The sequence below is a fragment of the Vombatus ursinus genome, unplaced genomic scaffold (genome assembly GCF_900497805.2).
Source record: "Vombatus ursinus unplaced genomic scaffold, bare-nosed wombat genome assembly UNPS02010822.1, whole genome shotgun sequence".
Lineage (NCBI taxonomy): Eukaryota > Metazoa > Chordata > Mammalia > Diprotodontia > Vombatidae > Vombatus > Vombatus ursinus.
In genome coordinates this window covers 2,247,303-2,274,407 of record NW_020950600.1, presented here as the reverse complement: position 1 = coordinate 2,274,407, position 27,105 = coordinate 2,247,303, and the positions used below count along the sequence as shown (strand labels likewise).

Sequence of the window (27,105 nt, the reverse complement as noted above, 5' to 3'; positions counted from 1 at the left end):
GGGGCGCATCGCACTGAGGCCGGTGCCGAGGGCGGGGTGCGGGGTGTCTACAGGGGTGCAGAGTACCGAGGCCGGTGCCGAGGGCGGGGTGCGGGGTGTCTACAGGGGTGCACAGCACCGAGGCCGGTGCCGAGGGCGGGGTGCGGGGCGGTCACGCAGCACTCAGACGAGTGTGGAAGGGGGCTCCGGCACATCCAGAGGTAGAGGGGGGGTCACCTGAGGTCGCTTCCGCCGCGGTCGCTGTCTCTGCCTCCGCTGCTCCTCCCGCGGACGCCGCAGACTCAATGTGACCCTCAGCACTAAGGGTCCGAGGCCGGAAGCGGAAGCGCAGGCCCGGGACGCAGGGTGAGTAGAGAGGAGGCGAGGCGAAGACTTCCTGCGAGGCTAGAGCGGCCACCTGGCGGGGGAGGGGGCGGGGCGGGGGCGGGGCGGTGGTGCGCGCGCTGCGCTCCCCCATTGGCCCAGAGGGCCCGCGCGTCCTGTCCCAGCGAGCCAATCCGCATCAAGAGCGCCGGGAGCCCTTTTCTGTACCCGCCCCTTCGCTTCTTCTGCTCCGGCCCTAGTCCAAGAGCTTGAATTTTCTTTTCTTTTAGAAATAAATCTATTATTTATTTTTAACATTCATTGAAAGAATATTTTTAGTTCCAAATTCTCTCTCTTAATCAACGGGTAGTGCGCTTGACCCGGAGTCAGGAAATCTGAGTTCAAATATAACCTCAGACGCTTACTAGCTGTGTGACCTTGGGCAAGTCATTTAATCCTGTTTGCCTCAGTTTACTCAGCTGTCAAGTGAACTGGAGGAGGAAATGACAAACCACTCCAGTATCTCTGCCAAGAAAACCCCTGGTGATATCACAAAGAATCGGACCGGACTGAAAGCCAATCAAATAAACAAACAAAGTTTAAAAAGTGTGTTTCAATCTACACTGATTATCAGTTATCTCTTTGGAGGTGAATGTGATGAGGTTGGGATCTGGGCCCCAGAAAGGAAAAACCCTGGACTTTCCCACTTGGCCAAATCTCTGGCCTTCGCCTGAGGCTATAATCCCATCAACTGGCCTTTCATTGTAGCTACACCCAACCTCCCCTCCCTTGTTTTACCTCCCTATGGCCCCTGGCCATTTCCCTCACTTAATTCTAGCTGGGCTCCATTGTCCAGGTCCCAGGAGTTCCGTTCACCGCAGTTTACTGGCCACTACCATCCAGATCTCCTTAGGACCCTCCTCCTGTCACCCCAAACTACTTGGTGGCTCCTAGATCCCTCCCACAGTCTTTCTGTATATAAGGTCCATCTCATCTCCATGAAGGTGCTGGGATTCTTATAATCTAGCCACTGTTTAGATTTTTATAATCTAGCCAATAAGCCAATAGCTCACTAATGTTCAGACTCCTTAAGAGTTTGCCCAATGTGATGGATGTTCTAATAAACCTTGTCTTTGGCTGAAAGAAGGCTTGGGTCGAATTCTTTCGAGCAGGACCCACGTGTTGTGATTTTGGGGTCCCAGCACCCCTGAACCCCTAAACCGCATCAGAGGGTTAAGTCCTTTGGAATTGTTATGGGTCTTTGTCTTGATCAGAGTAGCTAAGTCTTTTCACAGTTGATCATAGTTACAATGTTGCTATTATTGTGTACAATGTTCCCTGGGTTCTTCTTACTTCATTTTGCATCAATTCTTGTAAGTTCCCAGGTTTTTCTGAAATCATCCTGCTTGGCATTTCTTATAACACATAGTATTCAATTACAATTATTTACCACAGCTTGTTCTGCCATTCCCACAACTGATGGGCATCCCCTCAATTTCTAATTCTTTGCCACCACAAAAAGAGATGCCAAAAATATTTTTGTATAAATAGGTCATTTTTTTAAAAAAAATCTTTTTTGGGATACAGACCTAGTAGTAGTGTTGCTAGGTCAAAGATTATGCACAGTTTTATAGCGCTTTGGGCATGGTTCCAAATTGTTCTCCAGAATGATTGGACCCAGTTCACAACTCTACCAACAATGCATTTGTACCTCTATTCTTCCATATCTCCTCTGGCATTTGTCATTTTCCTTTTCCATCATGTTAGCCAATCTGATAAGTGTGAAGTTGTACCTCTCAGTTGTTTTAATTCACATTTCTCTAATCAATAATTATTTAGAGCATTTTTTCATGTAGCAATAGCTTTGTTGTTTTTTTTTTCCTGAAAACTGCCTGTTAATTCTCTTTGACCATTTATCAATTGAGGAATGGTTCTTATTTGACTCAGTTCCCTATATATTAGAGAAATGAGGCCTTTATCAGAGAAATGTACTGTAAAAATTCATGTCTTCCCCCCCTCCCCCCGTTTATTGCTTTCTTTCTAATCTTGGCTGCATTGGTTTTGTTTGTGCAAAACATTTTACTTTAGTGTAATCAAAATTATGCATTTTACTTCATGTGACCCTCTTTATCTCTTTTTTGGTCATAAACTCTTCCTTTATCCGTAGATCTGACAGGTAAACCATTCCAAGCTCCCCTAATTTGCTTATGATAGTCCCCTCTATGTCTAAATCATGTGCCTACTTTGATCTTATCTTGGCATGTGGTGTGACATGTTGGTCTATACCTAGTTTCTGCCAAACTGCTTTCCAGTTTTCCCAGCAATTTTTGTCAAATAGTAAGTTCTTGCCCCCAATCTTGGATCTTTGGATTTATCAAACACTACATTACTATGAATTACTACTGTGTATCACGTACCTAATCTATTCCACTGACCCACCTCTCTATTTCTTAGCCAGTACCAGGTGGTTTTTGATGATTACTGCTTTGTGATATAGTTTAAAATCTGGTGCTGCTAGGTTGCCTTCTGTCATTCTTTTTCTTATTGATTCCCTTGTTATTCTTGACCTTTTATTCCTCTAGATAAATTTTGTCATTATTTTATCTAACTCTATTAAATAATTCTTTGGTAATTTGATTGGTGTGGCACTGAATAAATAAATTAATTTAGATAGAATTTTCATTTTTATTATATTGGCTCGGCCTCCCCATGACCAATAGATATTTCTCCAGTTGTTTAGATCTGTCTTTATTTGTATGAAAAGTGTTTTGTAATTGTAACTATTCTGTAATTCATACAGTTCTTGGATTTGTCATGGAAGGCAGACTCCCAAGTATTTTATATTGTCTATAGTTATTTTAAATGGAATTTCCAAGAGCCTGAGTTTTCTAACGCCTCATGAAATCAGCCTGGATTGTGGTCTGGGTCTACTGGAAACAGGATACCAAGGTGTTAGGGTCTGGCCTTAGCACAAGTTGGCCTGTGTTCTCTTTTGGAGAAAAGATTAGATGTATTGGGTTTGGGTGGGAGCTACAAAGTGGCCAATTCCGGCTTGATTTTGGGGAAAACTCAGCAGAGAGTGAGTGGAATGGGTTGCCTCCCAAGGAAGGTAGTGAACTCTCCATCCTTGGAGGTTTACTTTTTTGTTTTTTTTTCTTGAGACAATCAGAGTTAAGTGACTTGCCCAGGGTCACACAGCTAGTATCATGTGTCTGAGGCTGGATTTGAACTCAGACCCTCCCGACTCCAGGGCTGGTTCTCTATTCACTGCCCTCCCTTTTTTTTTTGTGATTTTGTGTGTGTGTGTGTGTGTGTGTGTGTGTGTGTGGCAATTAGGGTTAAGTCACTTGCCCAGAGTCACACAGCAAGTCTAGGATGTGATAGTAGAACTTCCTTTCCTTTCAGGCTGGACTAGAGGGCCACTGAGGTCAGTCAGTCAATAAGCATCTATTAAGCACCTATTATATGCCAGGTACTATATAAAGAAAGATAAAAGTCCCCTGGGGTCATGGAAGATCTGAAACAACTAAACAATAACAACACATACATATGTGTGTATCTTTGATTCTGTGCATGGTAACCAAAAGAAACTTAACCTTTTCCCTTCCTTTCTAGATCTCCTTGAGTTGATTGATCAGTTGATTCAGAGTTGGGGAGAGGAGAGGGAGAAAGAAGGCTAGGTGGATTCTGGGACCTTTCAAAGGGTTTCACCTATGGTGTCCTCTTTTAGCTCGTCAAAACAGATGAAGATACTAATAACAACTGTAGCAGCATTGCTGTGACTAACACTGATATCACACTTTGAAGGTTTGCAAAGCACTTTGCACAGGTGATCTAATTTGACGGGCTCCAGTGGTGCTCTTCTCCCTCTACCCTACTTTTCTTGGGTCAGACCTAGCAAGTATCATCACAAGAGGGCTAAACCTGAAAGTGAAGGAAACATCTGAAATCTAGACCCTCTTTAAACTGTACCCAAGGGAGGGGCATACAGCAGAGAAGAACTTCCAAGAGACAAAGGAATTGAAAGGCCAGAGAAGACACAATGAATAAGGATCTAAACATGCTGTTCAGTTATCTTCAGCATTCAGAATCTTCATGATCCCACTTGGGATTTTCTTGGTAGAGGTAGAAAGGATCCACTGATCGCCTCTTGAAAGAGATCCCAAATTGAAAACACCAAGGAACATAGTAGCCAAATTCCAAAATTACAAGGTGAGAGAGAAAAAAATGCAAGCAGCCAGAAAGAAACAATTTAAAAATCATGGAACCACAGTCAGGATTACACAGGACCTTGCAGGTTCTACATTAAAAGATCATAGGGCATAGAATACAATATTCTGTAAGGCAAAGGAGTTTGGATTACAACCAGGGATCAACTACCCATCAAAAATGAGCATAATCTTTCAGGGTAGGAGATGGATATTCAATAAAATAGGGGACTTCCAAACCTTTCTGATAAAAAGACCAGAGCTCAACAGAAAATTTGATCTTCAAATACAAGACTCAAGAGAGACATAAAAAGGCAAACAGGACAGAAAAAAACAACGTGTTATAAATAAGGGCAAACTTTTTACATCCCTGCAAGGGAAGATGACACTTGTAACTCTTGAGAACTGTATTGTTATTACACCATTTTAAAGGGGTATACATACACAGAGGGAGTGGGCATGAGTTGACTTTGATTAAAAAAAAATCTAATTAAATGGGTTAAATGGCTCTAAGTAAGTGGATTAATCAGATCTAATTAAGGGATTGCACTGGGAGAAAAGGAAAGGAGGAGGCAGACAAGGGTACATTACAGGAAAAGGCACAAAAACCTATGACAGTAGAGGGAAAGAAGGGAGGGAAATGAGCATTGTTTGAACCTTACTCTCATCAGATTTGGTTCAAGGAGGGGATAACATAATCAGTTAGGCATAGAAATCTACAGGCAGTAGGAGAGAAAAGGGGAAAGAAAAGGGAGGGGGGATAGAAGGGAGAGCAGAAATATTAAATGCATCCTTTTCAGATCATGATACAATAAAAATTATATGTAAAAAAGGGCCATGGAAGGATAAACTAAAATTTAATTAGAAACTAAATAATCTAATCCTAAAGAATGAATGGGTCTGGGGGAAGCTAGGTGGCATAGTGGATAGAGCACTGGCCCTGAAGTCAGGAGGACCTGAGTTCAAATCTAGCCTCAGACCAAACACTTGACCCTTACTAGCTGTGTGACCCTGGACAAGTCACTTAACCCCAATTGCTTAAAAAAAAAAAAGAACGAATGGGTCAAACAACAAATCATAGAAACAATCAATAACTTCATTCAAAAGAATGACAGACAACATACCAAAACTTATGGGATGCAGTGAAAGCAGTTCTTAGGAAAAGTTTTATATCTCTAAATGCTTACATGAATAAAATAAAGAGATCGATGAATTTGGTATGCAACTAAAAAAACTAGAAAAAGAACAAATTAAAAATCCTCAATTAAATACCAAATTAGAAATTCTGAAAACCAAAGGAGAGATTACTAAAATTGAAATTAAGAAAACTATTGAACTAATAAATAAAACTAAGAGCTGGTTTTATGGGGGAAAAAACCAATAAAACAGATAAACCTTTGGTTAATTTAATTTAAAAAAAGAAAGATGAAAACCAAATTACCAGTATCAAAAATGAAAAGGGTGAATCCACCACCAATGAAGAGGAAATTAGAACAATAATTAGAGACTATTTTGCCCAACTATATGCTAATAAATTTGACAATCTTAGTGAAATGGATGAATATTTACAAAAAAATATAAATTGTCCAGATTAACAGAAGAGGAAGTAAAATACTTAAATAACCCCATCTCAGAAAAAGAAATGGAACAAGCCATTGATGAACTCCCTAGGAAAAAATCAGATGGATTTCAAGTGAATTCTATCAAACATTTAAAGAACAATTAATTCCAATACTATATAGACTATTGGGGAAGTAGGCGAAGAAGGAGTCTTACCAAATTCTTTTTATGATACAAATATGGTGCTGATACCTAAACCAGGAAGAGTCAAAACAGAGAAAGAAAATTATAGATCAATTTCCCTAATGAATATAAATGCAAAAATTTTAAATAAAATATTAGCAAATAGATTACAGCAACTTATCACAAGAATAATACACTATGACCAGGTACTATTTATACCAGGAATGCAGGGCTGGTTCAATATTAGGAAAACTCTCAGTATAATTGATCATATCGACAACAAAACTAACAGAAACCACATGATCATCTCAACAGATGCAGAAAAAGCTTTTGACAAAATACCACACCCATTCCTATTAAAAACACTAGAGAGCATAGGTATAAATGGAGTCTTCCTTAAAATAATAAATAGCATCTATCTAAAACCTTCAGCAAGCATCGTATGGAAGGGAGATAAGCTAGAAGCATTTCCAGTAAGATCAGGGGTGAAGCAAGGATGTCCATTATCACCACTGTTGTTCAATATGGTACTGGAAATGTTAACTTTAGCAATAAGAGAAGAAAAAGATATTGAAGGAATTAGAATAGGCAAAGAAGAAATAAAGCTATCACTTTTTGCAGATGATATGATGATATATTTGGAGAATCCTAGAGAGTCAGGTAAAAAACTACTTAAAGTAATCAACAACATTAGCAAAGTTGTAGGCTATAAAATAAACCCACATAAATCATTGGCATTTCTGTATATTACTGACAAAGTCCAGCAACAAGAGATAGAAAGAGAAATTCCATTTAAAGTTACTATAGACATTATAAAATATTTAGGAGTCTACCTCCTGAAACAAATGCAGGAATTATATGAACACAATTACAAAACATTTTCACACAAATAAAGTCAAATCTAAATAATTGGAAAGACATCAGTTGCTCATGGGTAGGCTGAGCTAATACAATAAAAATGACAATTCTACCTGAGCTAATTTACTTATTCAGTGCCATATCAATCAAACTGCCAAAAATTATTTTATAGAGCTAGAAAAAATAATAACAAGATTCATTTGGAAGAACAAAAAGTCCAGAATATCAAGGGAACTAATGAAAAGAAATGCAGGGGAAGGTGGCCTACCTGTTCCAGATCTTAAATTGTATTATAAGCAGCAATCATCAAAATTACTTGGTAGTGGCTAAGAAATAGAGTGGTGGATCAGTGGAATATGTTAGGTATGCAAGACACAGTAGTCAATGACTATAGTAATCTACTATTTGATAAAGCCAAAGACCCCAGCTTCTGGGATAAGAACTCACTATTTGACAAAAACTGCTGGGAAAACTGGAAAAGAGTATGGCAGAAACTAGACATAGACTAAAATTTCACACCATATACCAAAATAAAGTCAAAATGGGTTCATGATTTAGATATAAAGGCTGATACTATAAGCAAACTAGTAGAGCAAAGAATAGTTTACCTATCAGACTTATGGAGAACAGAAAAATTCATGACCAAACAGGAGATAGAGAATATTACAAAATGCAAAATGGATAATTTTGATTACATTAAATTGAAAAGCTTTTGCACAGTATCTTTGCCAAGTAAATCCCAAACTGGGTCATGAAGAGTCAGACATGATTGAAATGATTGAACAACAACAACAATTCTTATTTATCTATAGAGGGAATCAACCCTCACTCTGTGTGTATCCTGCACAAGGGTGTATATAGGTGTTCAAGGAGGACCAGTACCTCTGGTGTGATGTCTTGCTAAGCCTTTTTCAGGGCTGCTAATCCACTTTTGGTATCCACCTGGCATTCAACTCTCACTTTGGCTCCAAGAAATTGAAGTACATGCAGCAGCCATACCCCAGTAAAACCATCTTGGTAGACAGGTTAACAAAAAGCCAATGCAAGCAAGATTAGAAGGAAAGTAGAAAATTGGGAAAGAATTTTTACAACCAGTGTCTCTGATAAGGGCCTCATTTCTAGGATATATAGAGAATTAAGGCAAATTTATAAGAATACAAGTCATTCCCCAATTGACAAATGGTCAAAGGATATGAACGGGTAGTTCTCAAATGAAGAAATTAAAGCTATCGATAGTCATGTGAAAAAATGCTCTAAATCACTATTGATTAGAGAAATGCAAATCAAAACAGCTCTGAGGTTCCACATCACACCTATCAGATTGGCCAACATGACAAAACAGGAAAATGATTAATGTTGGAGAAGATGCGGGAAAATCGGAACACTAATGTTGTGTGGAGTTGTGAAATGATCCAACTATTTTGGAGAGTAATTTGGAACTATACCCAAAGGGGCATAACAATGACCCAGCAAAAGCACTTCTAGGGCTGTATTCCAAAGAGATCATAAAAATGGGAAAAGGATGCACATGTACAAAAATTTTTATAGCAGCTCTTTTTATGGTGGCAAAGAATTGGAAATTGAGGGGATGCCCATCAATTGGGGTATGACTGAACAAGTTGTGGTATATGAATGTAATGGAATACTATTGTGCTATAAGAAATGATGAACAGGCTGACTTCAGAAAAACCTGGAAAGACTTGTATGGTCTGATGCTGAGTGAAGTGAGCAGAACCAGGAGAACATTGTACACAGTAACAGCCACATTGTGTGATGACTAACTTTGATAGACTTAACTCTTCTCAGCAATGCAAGGGTCTAAGACTTCTCCAAAAGTCTCATGATGGAAAATGCTATCCACATCCAAAGAAAGAACTATGGAGTTTGAATGCAGATCAAAGCATACTATTTGCTCTTTTTTTTCTTCTGTTTTGTTTCGTTTTCTCTTTCTTGTGGTTCCTCCTATTGGTTGTAATTCTTCCTTACAACATGACTAATGGGAAATTATGTTTAATAGAAAGGTATATATGTAGCCTATATCAGATTGCACGCCATTTTAGGGAGGGAGATGAGAAGCGAGGGGGAGAAAAATTTAAAACTCAAAATCTTATGGAAGTGATTGTTGATAACTCAAAATAAATTAATTAAAAAAAAAAGAAAAGAAAAGTGGTTTGTAGGTGTCACCAGACAAACATGATGCTGATACATATAATGCATGTGGGGCCCAGGCTGACTAGTAGGGTTACTGTGTTCTGAGGGAATTGTCTGTCCCCAAGAAGTCTCTGTGGCTGAAGTATTAGGTAGATAAAGTGGTTACTGATGGATTCAGTTGTCTCCCTTCATCTGAATTGACTTTGGGGGTATAGTACATAATGTCTTCTTTATTTGTCTGAATCAGACAGTCTATGTGACTGGCAGAAAAAGTCTTTTTCTTAGGGTCTGCTAAGGAGAATGTCTCACAAGCCAATCTGGGAAGTCAACCAACTCACCAACTGGCAATAAATGACTTTGATGAATTGTCTCTCCTGGGGCCCCATGTGACTTCTATTTTTATGCACATGTGCATGTCTTTTTTCTGTATATCCCTGTTGGCTATGCCTTTTTTTTTTTCTGTTTTATTCTTATTTAGGGGCAGCTAGGTAGCACAGTGGATAGAGCACTGACCCTGCAGTCAGGAACACCTGAATTCAAATCCAACCTCAGAGTCATACTAGCTATGTGGTCATAGGCAAGTCACATAACCCTGTTCTCAGTGTCCTCATCTGTCAAATGAGAAGGAAATGGCAAACCACTCCAGTATCTTTGCCGAGTAAATCCCAAACTGGGTCATGAAGAGTCAGACATGATTGAAATGACTGAACAACAACAACAATTCTTATTTATCTATAGAGGGAATGAATCAACCCTCACTCTGTGTGTATCCTGCACAAGGGTGTATATAGGTGTTCAAGGAGGACCAGTACCTCTGGTGTGATGTCTTGCTAAGCCTTTTTCAGGGCTGCTAATCCACTTTTGGTATCCACCTGGCATTCAACTCTCACTTTGGCTCCAAGAAATTGAAGTACATGCAGCAGCCATACCCCAGTAAAACCATCTTGGTAGACAGGTTAAACTGAGTTGAGGGTAACACATGGACCTCAAACCCAAAGGTGAGTTGGGAGGGTGGTGTCTATCCCAAGCATATGAAGACCTCCCCTGGTGGAATGGGGAGATGTGAACAATTTGTTCCAAAGACCACAAAGGCAGCTGAAGCAGGTTCTGTGGAGCACTTAGAGCTTGGTCAGACATGAAGGAGGCCAAGGGAGGCCATCGCATCCCAGGGCTCATCGCCAGTCATCCTGACTTTTGTCCTGCCACTGGACTTTGATGACTCTGGAAGACAGTGAGGTGGATAACTTTGTGCACCTCTGCCTCACTTAAATCCAATTCATGCACAAGTTAAGACATCACCCATGATGCCAGTGGTCCTTTTTGAAATGGACAGACAACATCCAGGGTATGTAGTTTAGATTCCTAACCACAGAAGAGGTATTGTTGAGGAATGCTATGTATCCTTCTGGTCTCACTGTATCCTTTGTATCTTATCCTTCTGATCTTATTCCATACATGGTTGACCTAAAGGTTAAATAGTACCATAGGATAACTACTTGTGATGTTGGGATATATTTGTTTTGGTCTAGACCTTTGATTTTATCCACATAAGTCAAAGGTCCTTATAGGGTGTTATTATTTTCATGAGCAGAGGAAGTTAATTGGAAATCCCCACCATGGAAGGAGGGGATAGGGTTGGATGCCAGAAACAATCTGGGCTTTTACAGAATGAACTCCATCTGTCAGCCAGCAGGGATTCTACAGCCTCTTAGCAAGGATATCCCATGCATGCCCAGAGAGAAAGAGACAAGGTCTTTGGGCTTATAGTTCAAATAGAGCTAGACCAAGTTAATAATTCAGATATTGCTGCATCTGGCTGTATTATTTTTTTTTAATTTGGTAATTTTTAATTTTTTTTTTGTTTTCAACATTTACTTCCACAAGATTTTGAGTTCCAAATTTTCACCCCATCTCACCCCCCCGCCCCAAGATGGCATGCATTCTAAATACCCCAACCCCTAGTCTGCCTTTCCTTCTATCTCTCCCCCCCTTCTCTTATCCCCTTCCCCTTCAATTTTCCTGTAGGGCAGGATGGATTTCTGTACCCCATTTCCTGTATTTCTTATTTCCCAGGTGCATGTGAAAACATTTTTTTAAACATGTGTTTTTAAAACTTTGGGTTCCAAATTTTCTCTCTTCCTCCCTCCCCACTCACTCTCATTGAAAAGGCAAGCAACTCAACATAGGTTATATATGTGCAGTTATGCAAAACACTTCCATAGTAGACAGGCTGTGAAAAACTAAATTTATTTCCCTTAATCCTATCCTGCCCCCCCATTTGTTCTATTCTTTCTTTTGACCCTGACCCTCCTCAGAACTAAACTCTCTTTCCCAATCTGCCCTCCTCTCTATCATCCCCCTACTCTCTTGTCCCCTTCCCCCTCATTTTCCTGTAGGGTAAGACAGATTTCCTAACCCAATTGAGTGTGTATATTATTCCCTCCTTAATTCAGATCCTATAAGAATAAGATTCACTCATTCCCTCTCACATTCCCCCGTTTCCCCTCCATTGTGAGAGCCTTTTTTTTTCTGTTTTTTTTTTGTAAGATAATTTACCCCATTCTACCTCTCCCTTTCTCCTTCTCCTAGTATATTCCTCTCTCACCCCTTAATTTTATTCTCTAGATATGATCCCTTCATTTTCAACTCACCCTGTGCCCTCTATCTATATCTATATATATGTACATATAATTTTTTTCCCTCCAACTACGCTAATACTGACAAAAGTCTCATGAGTTACAAATATCATCTTTCCATGCAGGAATATAAACAGTTCAACCATAATAAGTCTCTTATGATTTTCTCTTTCCTGTTTACCTCTTCATGTTCCACTCGAGTCTCGTATTTGAAAATCAAATTTTCTATTCAACTCTGGTCTTTTCATCAAGAATGTTTGAAAATCCTCTATTTTACTGAATGACCATTTTTTCCCCTGCAGGATTATACTCAGTTTTTCTGGGTAGGTGATTCTTGGTTGTAATCCTATCTCCTTTGCTCTCTGGAATATTATATTCCATGCCCTGCGGTCCCTTAATGCAGAAGCAGCTAAATCTTGTGTTATCCTGATTGTGTTTCCACAATACTTGAATTGTTTCTTTCTGGCTGCTTGTAATATTTTCTCCTTGACCTGGGAACTCTGGAATTTGGCTACAATATTCCTAGGAGTTTTCCTTTGGGCATCTCTTTCAGGAGGTGATTGGTGGATTCTTTCCATTTCTATTTTGCTCTCTGGTTCTAACATATCAGGACAGTTTTCCTTGATAATTTCTTGAAAGATGATGTCTAGGCTCTTTTTTTGATCATGGCTTTCAGATAGACCAATAATTTTTAAATTCTCTCTCCTGGATCTATTTTCCAGGTCAGTTGTTTTTCCAATGAGATATTTCACATTGTTTTCTAATTTTTCATTCTTTTGGATTTGTTTTACAGTGTCTTGATTTCTCATAAAGTCACTAGCTTCCAGTTGCTCTATTCTAATTTTTAAGGAAGTATTTTCTTCAGTAATCTTTTGGACTTCCTTTTCCATTTGACCAATTTTGTTTTTTAGGGCATTCTTCTCCTCATTGGCTTTTTGGACCTCTTTTGCCATTTGGGTTAGGCTGTTTTTTAAGGTGTTATTTTCTTCAGTATTTTTTTGGGTCTTCTTTAGCAAGCTGTTGACTTGCTTTTCATGATTTTCTTGCATCACCCTCAGTTTTTCCTCTACTTCTGTTACTTGCTTCTCAAAATCCCTTTTGAGCTCTTCCAAGGCCTGGGACTGATTCATATTTTTCTTGGAGGCTTTGGATGTAGGAGCTTTGGCTTTGTTGTCTTCTTCTGGTTGCATGTTTTGATCTTCTTTGTTACCAAAGTAAGGTAATATAGTCTGACTCTTTTTGCACTGCTTACTCATGATCCCGGCCAATTATTTGAGTTTTAAACTCTTTGTTAAGGTAAAAGTCTGCTTCCAATGTGACAAGTGTACTGTCCCAAGCTTCGGGGGTTTGTACAGCTGTTTTCAGAGGTACTTTGAGGGACCTGTAAATTTTCAGTTCTTCCAAGGTGGTACGATAAGGGGCGAGGTGTTTTCTTTCCACCTCCACAACAAGCTCCATTACACCAGCATTCCTTCTAGCCCCAGTACTGCCCCTCAGAACTGTGACCCAGATCCACGCTCTGGTAAAGCAAGGGATTCCTGCCTCAGCCCTGGCAAAGAGATCCTTGTAATCCTCCTCTGATCAGCCACTCGATTCCCCCTCAGTCTGTGGGCCGGAAGCTCAGGAAACAGTCGCTGCCCCAGGCGGAGCTCAAGAGTTGCGGCTGAGACCTAGCTCCTCTCTCACCCCAGTCACAGACTTTTCCCACTGATCTTGTAAGTTGTCTTTGGCGTTCATGGGTTGAGAAGTCTGGGAACCACCACAGCTGCCCGAGATTCAGTCCTCTGAGGCCTGCTCCTGGGTCGCTGCGGCCTGTGTGCCCACGCCCATGCTGCACTGTGCTCCTTTCCCAGCCCTGGGCTATATACCTTTCTGATCAACCATCCAGGCTGTCTTTGGCTGGAAATTTGTTTCACTCTGTCTTTTTGTGGGTTCTGCTGCTTTAGAATTTGTTTAGAGCCATTTTTTTTAGGTATTTGGAGGGTTTTGGGAGAGAGCTCAAGACAGTCACTGCTTGCCCTCCACCATCTTGGCTCCGCCCCCCCCGGCTGTATTATTAATACAGTAATGCCATGTCAGTACTGGACCTGGGAACAAGGGTCTTAAGTATAACATATTTTTGTTGTTCAGTCATTTCACTCACATCCTACTCATTGTGACCCCACTGGGGGTTTTCTTGACAGAGATGCTGAAGCAGTCGGCCATTTCCTTGTCCAGTTTATTTTACAGATGAGGAAACTGAGCAAACAGGGTTAAGAGACTTGCCCAAGTGACACAGCTAGTAATCGTTTGAGGCCAGATTTGATCTCAGAGTCTTTCTGATTTCAGACCGAGTACTTTGTGCACTATGGCGCCACCTACTGCCCAGTGTGACATATACATTATCTTATATTACATTATATTATACATAATCATACACACGTATACAGTATGATACATATGTTATCTTACATTGCATTATACTATACCCAATCATATACAGTGTGACATATACATTATCTTATTTGATCCTTTTCCAAACACTTTTAACTAAAGTCTTCTCTTCAAACTTTATGGAAAAAAATTGAAGCTATTTGCCAAGAATTCTGTCTTCTCCCATTCTCCTTGGCCCCTTCCCACCCCATCTCATAATTCCCTAGATTCATTTCTCATCCTCTCCTCACTTATTTACTCCAGTCTCTATTGAAGAGTTCACCCTTTTTACCAAGGCCAGCCTCTCCTCATACATCCTTGATCCCATTTCCTCTCTCTTCCAGCTGCTTGCTCCCAGTATCATCTCCTTTATCTAATCAACAAATCTCTTCCATGCTATTTTTTCCCTACTGACTACAAACATACCCAATTCTTCCCCATCCTCAGAAAAATCCACACAACCCCGTTATCTAGATAACTATTGTTCCACATATCTCTTCCTTGGAAAAAGCATTCTATTAATCCCTTGGAATTTGTATTTTGATCTCATCACTCAACTGAACTTGCTCTCTCTCTTTTTTAAAAATAAATTTATTTATTTACTTATTTTAATTTCCAACATTCACTTTTATAAGATTTTGAGTTCCAATTTTTTTTCTCTCCCTCCCTCCCGACCCTCCCCCCTCCCCAAGTTGGCATGCAATCTGATATAGGCTATACATGTACAATCACATTAAACATATTTCCACATTAGTCATGTTGTGAAAGAAGAATCAGAACAAAAGGGGAAAACTACAAGAAAGAAAAAAAGAGAAAATAATATGCTTCTCTCTGCATTCAGACTTCATAGCTCTTTCTCTGGATGTGGAAAGCATTTTTCATCATGAGTCTTTGGGGATTGTCTTAGATCATTGCTTTGCTGTGAAGAGCTAAGTCTGTCAAAGTCGGTCATCACACAACATGGCTGTTGTTGTGTTCAGTGTTCTCCTGGTTCTGCTCACTTCACTCAGCATCAGTTCACATAAGTCTTTCCAGGTTTTTCTGAGGTCTGCCTGCTCATCATTTCTTATAGCACAATAGTATTTCATTACATTCATGTACCACAACTTGTTCAGCCATTCCCCAATTGATGGGCATCCCCTCAATGTCCAATTCTTTGTCACCACAGAAGGAGCTGCTATAAATATTTCTGTGCATGTGGGTCCTTTTCCTATTTGTATGGTCTCTTTGGGATACAGACCTAGTAGTGCTATTGCGGATCAAAGGGTATGCAGAGTTTTACAGCTCTTTGGGCATATGAACTTGTTCTCTTCAAAGTTACCAAAAATCTTCCAAATGTAGTGGCCTCTTAATTCTCAGCCTTGTCAATCTCTCTTACTGTCTTTGACACTGTCAGCTCCCCTTTCCTGAACACTGTCTCCTCTGTGGGTTCTCAGGAGGCATCTCTCTCCTGGTTCTCCTACCAGCTGTCTGCTCTCTGACCATTCTCCTTCAGTCTCCTTTGCTGATTCATCGTCAATGTCACATCTAACATTAGTATTCCTTAAGGATCTGTCCTCTGCCTCTTCCCCTTTTTCTCTCTGCTCTCACTTTTGGTGACCTCATAAGCTCACATGGATTCAATAATCATTTTTATGCAGATGACTCCCAGATCTATCCAGCCCTAGTTTTTTTCTTGAACTCTAGCTTCTTATCACCAACTGCCTACTGGGCATTTCAAAGTAGGTACCCCAAATTCAACATGTCCAAAATAGAACTCTTAGCTTCCCCCAAACCTCTTCTTCCAAGCTTCCTTAGTTCTGCTGATGGCACGACCATCATTCCAGGTTCAAAATCTCAGTGTCATCCTGAACTCCTCACTCCCACCCCACATTTGCAATCAGCTGCCACATCTTCTCTTTTCCATTGGAGGTATCGAGGCAGTTCAGTGGATAGTGTTGCATTTGGAGTCAGGAAAGCCTAAGTTCAAATCCTGCCTTGATGCAACCTCTTAGTCTGTTTCCTTATCTGTAAAATGGGGATAATAATAGCCCCTACCTCCCAGGGTTGTTGTGAGGATAAAGTGGAATAATATTTGTTAAGTGCTTTGCAAACCTTAAAACGCTATCCAAATGCTGGCTAGTATTGTTCTCTCCTGATGCCTCTAGATATGCCCCTTCTCCTTGCCTTGCACCTGTACTGCCAAAATAGTCTTTTCAGTTTCCCTGTCTTAAGCCTTTCCCCCACTCCAGTTCTTTCTCCTCATAGCTACGTGACTTTCCTGAAATGCTGATCTGACCATGTCTGCCCTACCCAACAAATTCTAGTGGCTCCCTTTGTGTCCAAGGATCAAATAGAAACTCCTTTTTTTTTGGTGGTGGGCAATTGGGGTTAGGTGACTTGCCCAGGGTCATACAGTATCTGAGGCCAGATTTGAACTCAGGTCTTCCTGACTCCAATGGTGGTACTCTAACCATTGCACCACCTAGATACCCCCAAGCCCCCAAACTCTTCTCTTTTAAATCTCTCTTCCCTTTCTCCATCTCTCTCCACCTATCTCTCCTCCTCTCCATCTCTCTTTTAACTCTTTCCCTCCTCTCTTCATCTTTCTCTCCCCCCTTTCTTTGTCCATCTCTCTCCCCTCTCCCCATCTCTTCTCTCTTCCCCCTCTCTCCTCTCCCCTTTCTTTATATTTATCCTCTTTGTCTATGTCTCTGTGTCTTTCTCCATCTCTATCTCCATCTCTCTCTTCTTTCTTTCCCCCCCCTCTCTCCCTCTTTCTCTCCCTTCTCTCCCCCCCCCCCCCCCCCTCATTTTCCCCTCCCCCCCCCCCCCCCCCCCCCATGCCTGGAATATACTCCTTCCCCTCTGCCCCTTGTAATCCCTGGTTTTCTTGAAGACCATCTCAAGCCCAACCTTCTTTATAAAGCCTTTCCTGATCCATGCACCAACTAGGACACTCCCTCTCCCATATTCTGTACTTTGGCTCATTGGCCAGTTCCTGTTATATTCCTAAGTCTTGTCTCTTATTGAAAGCTTCTGGAGAACAGGAACTAAAACCCCACATGTCTTTGTTTCCCCAGATTATCACAAACAAAATAATTGCTTAATAAGAAGCTAGTCAGTTGAACCAGAGGAAATAGTGCAAATATTATTGTCATTTACACAGAGGGAAGCTGAGGCTAGAGGTTTAGAGGGGATCCTTAGAATCAATCAATCCGTCAACAAGCATTATTAAAGCCCTACTATGTGTCAAGTGCACTGTGCAAAAATGCAACACTTCCTGCCCTCAAGGAGCTTACATACTAGGGGAGGAGAATAAACTGGGGCTGGTTTGGGCAGCTCAGGGCATCTCTTTTCTTGCCCTTTTGCTCACTGCTAATTTTAGCTCTCAACTGTGGAGAACACCAGGTACTTGGAGCTGGACAGTAGGGCCCACTGAGATCAGGCGAGGAGTGGGTAGACACACCAGTGGGCTGGCCCTGGAGAAGAGGTCTCTGATTTCTCAGTTAACCCTCCCCCCATTTCCCCTGGGGGTGGTGGTGGAAGCCAAGGGCTGGCAGAGGGAGGCGAGGGCCCCGAATGCTGGAGTCAGAAGAGCAGAGGCTGGAGGGAAGGCCAGAGGTCAGGGGAGCTTTGGCGTCCGGGGCGCTTCCCTCGGGACACAGAGACTCGCAGAGGCGCATGGAGGAGTCCGACGCTTTATTCCTCCCGCGTGTGCCCCTAATCCTCCCTCCCGCCCCCTGCACATGGTTCTCCCCAGTCGGGTCAGGGCAGGTCGGGAACGCGGCCTCCAAATCTGTAAGTGTACTTTCGGCCGCCGCTCTTGTGCACGATGTCCCGGCGGTAATAGTAACGCAGCCCCCGGCTCAGTTTCTCATAGTTCATCCCAGGCTTCTTCTTACGCTCCCCCCACAGACGGGCCACCTGTGCAGAGGGAGGGCAGACGAGGCGTTGAGCACCGGGCCCGGGGGCACCTGGAGCCCAGGGGAGGTGGGAAGGAGGAGCGGAGGGAAAGGGGTCGGGAGCGGAGAGGGAGAGGAGGGGAGGAGGCACATCTGGGCACAGTACCTCCTTTGGGTCGCACAGCTGGAACTCGCGGTTATTACCAGTCCAGCGGATGCAACCTTCGCCCGCTTGGTCCCGGAGAAGTTCCAGCAGGAATTGCCATAGCTGAATGGGACCTGAGGAGAGGGTCGGCCGGTAAGAACCCAGGCGTACAGCCTCTCAGCTTCTCCGTCCCGTCTCTTTTCCTCAAAGCAGCCTCATCTCCCCCCGCCCCCGCCCCTTAATAGGGGTGCAGAGTGTAGGTACCCCATTCATGCAATTAGAGCGTCCCTCTTAGGGATCCTGCTATCCGCTCCGCAGAATTTCCTCCCCCAGTCTTCCACCTCCCACTTCATCGGGGACCTAGGCACCTCAGCCCCAGCTCTAGCCCCCTTACTCAGGGACTCCAGGGTCCTATTTACCTACAGCTGCCCCCAACTCTCTTAACCCGAGAACTAGAGCGTTCTAGTTCCCTAGAGCTGATCCCTCCCGCCCCCACTCGCAATCCTCCCACTTCAATGGGGATTTAGGCATTCACTTACCACGATGTCCAGTCCTGGGGCCTCTGGGGGCAATGGCACGGTCCGAGAGTGGTGTTGAATTCGATGTGACGGGGCGCTCGCTTGAGGGAGTTATGCATTCTGAAGGTTGGTTTAGTTCCCAGGAGGTGGGATATTCCATGGCAGGAGCGCTCCCGCCCTCCCAGCATGGGCCAGTGGGACAATCCCAGTGGGTAGGACCACTTGGGCCAGAGAGGGTGGCCCACGAGGTGAAGCTGGTCTGGCCAATGGCAAGATCCGCGATCTCCGCCCTTTCAGGGTAGGTGAAGGGGGTAGGACCGTAGGGCTGGGAGACTGGGTTGAGCCACGCGGGGTCCCACCAGTCGCCAGACCACTGGGGGTTCAAGGAGGAGGAGTCTAGGAGGAGAGACCTGTCGCGGTCAGGACGAGCGCGAGGACTCAGCCCCTTCTTCTCCCATACCAGCTGCAAGGACCCAGTGCTCTAGACTCCCTCCTCCCCCACTTCGGGGACCCAGGCTTTCGAGTCTCCTCTGAGACTCAGGAATTCGAATCCCTGATCCAGGTCCTGAATTCCCTTGGAATATATTTGAGGTGACTTTCGTCCCAGTCCGCGCCTTTCCCAGAAACCCTGGCTACCTAGTCTCCTTCTTCAACTACGGTCCTTAAAAGCAGACCTCCAGAACTTACCAGTCCCCCACGGAAATTCAGGCAGCAGGAAATCGGAGCCGCATTCGTTAGCTGGGAGCCCGGGAAGGTGTGAAATTGGTGCTGAATCTGGGGAGAAAGGAGAAAGTAACCCTCGCTCAGTCCCTCAGGGACCCAGGAGTATCCTCTGCCCCCATCTTTTGAAAGCCTGGCCTCCAGCATATTCTCCCTGTTCCCTGCACCCTCCCCCAAGCAGATCCTCTTCGTAATTCCATTTCCAGTCTCCGAGCCTTTGCAGACTATTAGGCCCCCATGCACTCCCTTCTCCCCTTTGCCCATTAGGATTTTCTTTCTAGTTCTGACATCACATTCTCCAAGAAGTCTTTTTTGATCTTACCAGCTGCTACTACCTCTCTCTGAAAATTACCGTGTATTGATTTTTTTTTTATACTAATGTTTCTCCCTATAGAATGTAAGCTCCCAGAGGGCAGGATCGTAGTAGGTAATTAAAAAATACTTATTGATTCGGGACCTAGGTGTCTAGGCCTCCAGTACCTGCTCTCTTAGGGACCCACATGTCCCACTACCTCCAGCTCTTGCCCCCAAACGATCTTACGATCTCTCCTTACCTTTCCATCCATTCCCAGTGGTCCTAGGGTCCAAGTCTCTGGGGTCTGACGGGGCGGAAGCCTTTGAGTTGTAAAAATCTGGTTCGCCTGAGGCTGGAGAGGGGGAGGCAAGGAATTAGGGTCAGGGCATCACCAGAAAGCTCCGGAGCACGAATTTAAGATTAAGGTTAGGGTCCCGTTTGCCTCGTAGTGCTCTTCTCTCCCCCTATCCCATAGCGTCATACCTAGGCTTGGGTGCTCCATGCCCGATCCCAGGGGCACTTCCTGCAGCGCCAGGTCATCCCAGCAAAACCAGCTTAGGTCCATGGTCATTCTTGTGGTTCACGGCAGCAGCAGGATGCTAGGAGACGAGAGACACAAGTGTGACAGGGTACTTGAAGGACCCAGACATTCAGGCGCAGCCCTCAGAGACTCGGACAGCCGGGGGTTCAGAGACTTATAGTGGTCAAGAGTCTGAGGCACCCACCCTGTCCCACCTCATCTGAGAGACTCCACTGGGTTTTTTTTTTTTTTTTTAATTCATTCTTCATTCTCCCCAGCAAGCTGGCTCCTTAACCCCTAGGAGGCCGGAAGAACCCTTAGTAGGGTCCTCGAAGACACAAAGAGTTTTGGAAATCCTTTGCATTCTCAGGGGCTCAGGAATCTGGTGCCCCAAATCCTAGTCACTTTCAATCCGTCAGGGGCTTCACGCTCTCTGACCCTCCCTCATGGACCCAGGCATCAGACACTCAAGATTCTGCTCCCTCCAGAAGTGCCAAGCCCCAGTGGTGCACTCACCTCTCTGGTGTTCCCTGTTCCTCACCCCGGGGTCTTCAGCCCCATTTCATACTCGGGATCTCCCCCCCTCGAGTCTGGGGAGGGGGGATATTTTCCGACACGTCAGAGACTCCAGCAATGGGAAAGGGGTCAGGTTGCAACTGCTGCAGGGGGCGGGGTTGGGCCGGACATTGATCCGGAGCAGTGGACTGATCATTTTCAAAAGCTAGCCCTCTCTTGAGGCGCCCCGGTTGGCCCCCGTTCTTGTCGCTTTCCCCGATGTGATCAACTCCAATCTGGGGTCTAGTTTCGATAGCACCAGGAGCAGTGTGTGGGGGTGTGGCTGAGGTCCGATCCCCCCAGCACCAGCCCTTTACTCTCAGGGCCCTGGAGTTGGAGTCAGGTGGGTTTCCTGGAGGTGGTGGGATCAAACGAGCTAGTGACCCCCAGTCCCTGGCCACCCCCAACCCCGCCCTCAGGGGCTTGGGCGCCAGGGACTGTCGCAGTTGCTGGGCGAATCCCGCAGAACGAGGGATTTGCGGTGGGTATGTCTGGAAAGTTTTGGGGACCTGAGGTAGGGCGTAACGGGGGCCACTGTGGGTTCCGTGAATGACTTGAGTGGGCTTGAGCTTGGGAAATGGGGCTCGGCGGCAGGTCGGTTAGACATGGGGACCTGGGGAGGGGTCTCTGGGCAGGGTTAAAGATTTCTGAGCTGGGAGGCAGCTGCGGGCCGATGGTCTGGCGGGCGACTGCGGGGGCGGCTCGAACTCTTATCTCCGGAAGTGGAGGATTTCCGGCTGAGCCCCCCAGGGACTGACGTCACAATCAGCGAGTGTGACGCTGGGGAGGGGGTTATGGTGTCTCGGTCCGTCGTCCTTGCCCAGACACCCAAGCCCTGTATTCGCTGTCTCTTTGAGGGGGTATGGGCTTGCCTCTCCTGTCTCCAGGAAGCCCGTTGGCACCCCATTTCCCAACTCCCAGTCCAAGGTGAGACTTGCCTTGTGACCCTGGCCCTATTCTTTTCCCGTTCTGGAGGCCTGGGGTTAGTCTCAGCTCCCCAGCCAGTCAGCGTCCTGCAGACAGGGGTCTGGCACACTCCATAAACATAGGGTCCAGCAACTACATCCCTGCCTTCCTCTTCCTGCTTCTGCAGCACCAGCTCCATGGATTCCCCTCTATTTCTCTTTCCCTTCTCTGCATTTAGGACTCCGTTTCCTCATGTGTAAAACAGAGACAGCACTATCTGCAGCACCTTAGCCCCACAGCTATCCTTGAGCATGTCTCTGTTTCTGTCTCTAGGACTCACTTTCCTCATCTGTAACGGGCAGCAATGCCCTAGGACCCTAGTACCACACGGTTGCCAGTGAGGCTCCAAACAGCACGTGCAGAAGGCTTTGTAAATCTTAGGTGTCAAAGAACAGGCAGCTCCCATTGTTCTGAGGCCGCCCTCCTGGATTGAGTCTCTATCGGTTTCTCCATCTGACTCTTCCTGTTTCTGTCCCCCATCACTCAATGTGTGTTTACATTAATCTTTAAGTTGCTCTGGTCCCCTTCCCCCCACCCAAGACCTTGGAGAACTGGGGCTGGGGGTTGGGCCCAAGAGGGGAGTGGGGCCCCCCAGGTCGTTTCCTGTTGGAGGATGGGCCCCATGCTGACTTTGAGACCCCCCCCCCAACACAGTATAACGGAAAATTTGACATCAGAGAACCCAAGGGAGGGGAAGGTGGACTAAGGCCATTAACTTGGGCTTTTCCTGGGGCTGACCCTTCCCCCTCAGCAGCTGCCATCCTTCCAACTCTCTTCTCCAATGGGGGTGATCTCTAGAGATGGGGTCCTGAGGTCTCATCTTCCCAAACCTCACCCTCTGCCCCCCACTTCAGAAGCCAGCGGGCTTTGGATTCCTGACGCCGAGGTGTCTAGATGACAAAATGCTCTAGAGTGATGGAAAGAATTCAAATTTATTCAGTTTGGGGACAGGGGCAAGGTCATCATAGGGGATGAGGGGGAACCTTGGGGGGTCTGGGCTATCTCAGCCCAAGCTTCTTCTTCTCCTTCTGCTTCTTCCGCACCACATCCAGGTTGCGGTCCTTCCACATGCTCTTGCGCAGCTTGATGGGCCGTGAGCCCACATACTTCCCTGGGGGGAGACAGCCAGGTCAGTCAGGCTACATGGGCTGGGGGGTCAAGAACTCTGGACCAGGGGACTCAGGATCTGACTTACCGTTCATTTCCCTCATGGCCCTCACATAGTCACTGGGGTCCTTGAAGCTGACAAAGCCATAGCCCTTGGTCTTGCCCGTGCGCTTATCCCGGATGACTTTGGCCTTGAGGAAGGAGGGGAATCGGCTGAAGGCTCTGGCCAAAATGTCGTCATTCACCTCATTGCCCAGGTCCCCACAGAAGATCCGGAAGTCATCTAGGCCACAAAGGGAGAGGGGAGAAGAGGATGTCTTTAACCACTTCTGCCCCAGCCTCTCCATGAAACCACTTCTCCTCATTCCTGAGCCTCAGCAGCCTCTAATATTTTACCTGCATCCCACTCCAGGAGGCTGGGGTCTTCCCAACTGCTCCCAGCTGCTGTTCGGATGCAACGTTTTAGCTTCTCTGGCTTCCCTTTCTTCTTGTCCTCACCCAAAGGCTCTGGGACCTGGCAGGACGGGCAAGGGTGAGGACCGAAGAACCTCTAGGGTATAGAGGTGTACCTGGAGCAGACTAAGGTTCTCAGCTCTGTCCCGCCCCAGCAAACTTTCTCCAACTCAAGAAGCATCTACTAAATGTCTACTTTTGGGAAAGATTCCCCTGACACCTTCCAAATCCCCCTTGCCCTCCCTCGCCCCACCCCGGCATGGCCCACACTGACCTCGAGGGCCATGAGTCCTGGGGGTGGCTGGGGCTCAGGCCGGGGCCGAGGCCGAGGCCTGAGGGACAGGAGCTCAGGGATTCGAAGAGGCGGAAGCAGGCCCCGAACGACTTCCAGGGGCAGAGGCAGGGGCTCGGGCTCGGGCAAGGGCATGGCCAAGGGCAAGGGGAGGCTGGGCCCGATGACGGCAGCGGCTCCTGGGCCCCCCACAGCTGCCCCCGCTTCTTCCAGCCCTGCAGCGGCAGCAGCTGCCACAGCCACAGCGGCAGCTTCTTCTTTCTCCTTCAGCCCCAGGCCCAGGCCCAGGCCCAGTTCCCGAGGGGCTGGAGGCTCCTCCTGCCAGAAACACAAGGAGATGAAGGTGTCAGAGAAATAGAGGTGGACAAGGGGCCCCACAGCCAGGGACGGGGAGGGCAGGGGCGCTGGCCACAATGCCCAGAGCAGCCCACTACCCCTAACTCCGAGGCTGGCAGAAACTCACAGCTCAGACTGCCAAGGACCTAAGTGGCTTCAGAGCTTGAGTGGCAGGGAACAGAGAAAAAAAGAGATACACAAAGGAAGCAAACAAGAAAGGAAAACACAGAGGGATGCAGCGAAGCCAGAGACACAAACATCTAGGGGTGACCCAAATGACACTCTCACAGTTGGGGGGCTGGATTCCAGGGTTTATGATAGGGATGTTTGTATCTCCACAAATTTCCTTCTCACATGCCCTACACACTCACTGGGGGAGGCCTCAGGGTCGCCATTGTGCCAAGTGGGGGTCCTGGTGCCCGGGCCATCGGGGGCAACATCATGGGAGGTCCAGGGGGACCAGGCAGGGGAGGCCCAACCAGGGCCTGATGTGGTGGCCGAAGAGCCATGGGGCGTGGGCCACCTGCTAAAGAAAAAGAGAAAGTGTGTGGTGAAGGGGGTCCTTGGGTCTTTGAGGTGCCGGGGACGCCAAAGAGGGGATGGGGCCGGGCCAGGAACATTCCCTGGGCCCTTCTCTCACCCGCTCTCTGCAGCACATGGGGGACGAAGGCTGGGCGCAGGATGGGGGGACGCTGCGGGGGCACTGCTGAGAGACAGACAGAGATGGAGACAGGGCGTGAAGGGCCATGCCTCAGGGTCTTTGAAGGAGGCCTCAGGGGTTCAGGGCTTCAGGGGGTCCTAGGATCACTTGAGACATTTCTCATGGGGTGCTGGGGTCACTGCTGGCACCTCTGAATCAGTCTTTTGAATCTCAGGGAGTCCTGGGATCACTGGGATGTCTGTATGTAGGAGAAGGGAATGGGTATCTAGGGGTTGAGGGCTTGCCAGTATCTTTTAGGGTCCTTTGGGGTCAGGTCTCTGAAGAGGTACCATAGTTAGGAAACTATGCCTGTCTTGAGCAGGCACTGTGGAATTGTCCAGGAGTTCTAAGGGCTCACAAAAAAATCCTGGGGGAAGTCAGGATTTTGTGATTATCCTGGAGGGGCTTCCTGGGTAGGCTTATTTATTGGAAGTTGGGGCGGGTGGGGCAGGAGGCTAGGTATGTGTGTGTGTGTGTGTTAGGGGCAAAGAATGTTGAATCCTAGGCTTTGGGTCCTGGGCACTGACCCGCCCGGCGAAGGAACATGGCATCCCGGGCCTCAGGGCTGTCAAGACGACCTCTATCTCCTCCAGGGCCGAAACCAACTGTGGAGGAGAGAAAAAACTGCATTGGTGGGGTGACCTTCTGGATTCCTCCTTCTTGACCCTCCCTCATACCTCCTTCCCAACTCACCAGGACCTACAAAGGGGCCAGGGGGACCTACAATGGGAGCAATTACTGTGGCTGCTGCTGCTGCCCGGGCCTCCAGGCTCTGCTGGACCTGACCAGGGGGGAGGACAAGAGAAAGTAGTCAGTGAGGGAGCTCAGGTTCCCTCTTTCTTTGGAGCCTGGGCTAACAGACAAGTGGGATAAAGGATAAAAGCTGGTTTGGAATTAATGAACTAGTTGAACAGTAGAGTCCATACACATGAAGGGACACCATACCCCCCTACCTGCTGGTAGGTGTTGGTGGCAATGATTGGGCGGATCACAGGTGCAGGCTCCACAGCTGGTACAACTGGGGCTGGAATACCAGATATTGGAGCCCCCAAGACTTCCTGCTCAAACCTGTGGGGCAGAAATACGAAATGATTCAGACACACAGAAGAATCGCTGGGTTTGGTGCCAGAAGGGATCTGACCCTCTCTCTTCACAGGCTCAGGCAGAAACTTAGGAATGCCAAGACAACTGAGGAAAGACAGAGACTCAGATACAGAGAAGTATGAGGAAGAGAAAAACACATGGGGAGTCAGACAAAGAAAATATTTAGAAAAAACAGCAAATGGGGGGCAAAGACTAAGACCAGGTTGTGGACTCGGAAAGAAAAAAGATTAAAAAAAAATCAGGGCCACACAGGGTCCGAGTCACATCCAGAAAAAAGACACGGGGACAAACACACCAAGAAGAGATAATTAGAGAAAGATACATGCAGAAAGAGAGAGATGGACAGAAAAGACACCAAGCAGGGGCAGAAACCTTCAGAATTAGAGCCGAAGGGAGACACCTAGATGGAAGGTAAGAGATACTCAGAGATAGACCCAGGGAGGTGGAGACAAAGCAGACGCAAGGAACAGACACTCAGAGACTGGACACTCCGGATGAGAGGTGACGAGAGGCGGGGAGACAGGCGGACCCACCCCCGAGGAGGGGCCGGAGGCAGCAGGCAGTGGCGGACCCCCCTTCCCCGCCCATCGTGGGGGCAGGCGGCCTCACTCCCGAGGAGGGGGCCGGAGGCTGCCCGCAGGGGCCCCCTTCCCTGCCCCACCCCCACGAGGTCGCCCCTCCCCGCTCCCGGGCTCCCCGGCACGGAGACAGGGGAACAGCCGCCCCGGCCCCGGGCGCGGCGCGGGGAGGGAGGGGCTCACAGCGCCATCTCCGCCTCCATCTCTTTCAGTCGCTCCTCGCCGCTCTTCCCGGGCACACCGGGCCCTGGGCCCGAGGGCAAGGCTGCGCCCGCGCCCGGGAGTCCCGGGGGCGGCCCTGTCCCAGCCATCGTCGTCGCCACAGCCGCTTCCGCCGCGGCCACCCTCTGCCCGTCTTCGCGGGCGCACGCCGATGACGTATGACGCACGTGCTTAACAGGAACCAACCAGTTCCGCTTTGTGCGGTCCCGGCAGGCGCGCAAGCGCAGTTGCTTCCTCGCCCCCTGAGCCAATGACAGCCCAAGGAACCAGAGGCCACGCCCCCAGCCCGCAACTTTGTTTCCATCGGCCGGCACACTCGTGGGAGGTTTGTTTTTCAGCAGAGAGGGTGGGGACATACCTCTCTGCTGACCCGGGTTCAAGCCCTAGCCCGCCTCTACT

General features: G+C 46.6%; 3 protein-coding genes across 9 annotated transcripts in view; all 3 read right to left on the bottom strand.

The window, feature by feature from the left end:
* LOC114038217 (cytochrome c oxidase subunit 6B1) overlaps window positions 1-332 on the bottom strand; it is a 2,653-nt gene extending 2,321 nt beyond the window's left edge. For both annotated transcript variants that reach the window (XM_027855417.1, XM_027855418.1), the window contains exon 1: window positions 217-332. The gene's annotated coding sequence lies outside the window, so the exon portion shown is untranslated. The remainder of the gene's footprint in view (window positions 1-216) is intronic.
* Window positions 333-18,058: 17,726 nt separating this feature from the next.
* ETV2 (ETS variant 2) lies at window positions 18,059-20,438 on the bottom strand. The gene is made up of 6 exons (XM_027855279.1): window positions 20,357-20,438; window positions 20,133-20,225; window positions 19,546-19,626; window positions 18,880-19,254; window positions 18,362-18,474; window positions 18,059-18,217 (listed from the first exon to the last, which is right to left on the bottom strand). Exons 1-6 carry the CDS (start codon window positions 20,436-20,438, stop codon window positions 18,059-18,061), a joined length of 903 nt encoding a protein of 300 aa, XP_027711080.1.
* Window positions 20,439-22,827: 2,389 nt separating this feature from the next.
* Window positions 22,828-26,810, bottom strand: RBM42 (RNA binding motif protein 42). 6 transcript variants are annotated; one of them, XM_027855591.1, is made up of 10 exons: window positions 26,668-26,795; window positions 25,756-25,870; window positions 25,496-25,583; window positions 25,330-25,407; window positions 24,743-24,808; window positions 24,474-24,628; window positions 23,749-24,084; window positions 23,418-23,535; window positions 23,110-23,304; window positions 22,828-23,025 (listed from the first exon to the last, which is right to left on the bottom strand). In XM_027855591.1, the coding sequence occupies exons 1-10, from the start codon at window positions 26,793-26,795 to the stop codon at window positions 22,913-22,915; spliced, it is 1,392 nt and encodes a 463-aa protein (XP_027711392.1). In that variant the 3' UTR covers window positions 22,828-22,912. The 6 variants fall into 6 exon arrangements, with proteins under 6 accessions (XP_027711392.1, XP_027711393.1, XP_027711394.1 ...); XM_027855592.1 differs by having other exon boundaries at window positions 22,913-23,025; window positions 24,474-24,625; window positions 26,668-26,810; XM_027855593.1 differs by having other exon boundaries at window positions 22,913-23,025; window positions 24,743-24,805; window positions 26,668-26,810.
* Window positions 26,811-27,105: the final 295 nt, after the last annotated feature.

What these genes read in the sequence shown, in the direction of transcription:
- ETV2 (XM_027855279.1), bottom strand. Translation starts at nt 20,438, where the DNA reads ATGGACCTAAGCTGGTTTTGCTGGGATGACCTGGCGCTGCAGGAAGTG. An exon ending in CATGGAGCACCCAAGCCTAG is followed by an intron (nt 20,226 to 20,356) that starts GTATGACGCTAT and finishes CCCCCTCTCCAG; the next exon opens with CCTCAGGCGAACCAGATTTT. An exon ending in AGCTGTGCGACCCAAAGGAG is followed by an intron (nt 18,218 to 18,361) that starts GTACTGTGCCCA and finishes CCCTCTGCACAG; the next exon opens with GTGGCCCGTCTGTGGGGGGA.
- RBM42 (XM_027855591.1), bottom strand. Translation starts at nt 26,795, where the DNA reads ATGGCTGGGACAGGGCCGCCCCCGGGACTCCCGGGCGCGGGCGCAGCC. An exon ending in CAGGACTCATGGCCCTCGAG is followed by an intron (nt 23,536 to 23,748) that starts GTCAGTGTGGGC and finishes CCGTCCTGCCAG; the next exon opens with GTCCCAGAGCCTTTGGGTGA. An exon ending in CCTCCTGGAGTGGGATGCAG is followed by an intron (nt 23,305 to 23,417) that starts GTAAAATATTAG and finishes TTTGTGGCCTAG; the next exon opens with ATGACTTCCGGATCTTCTGT.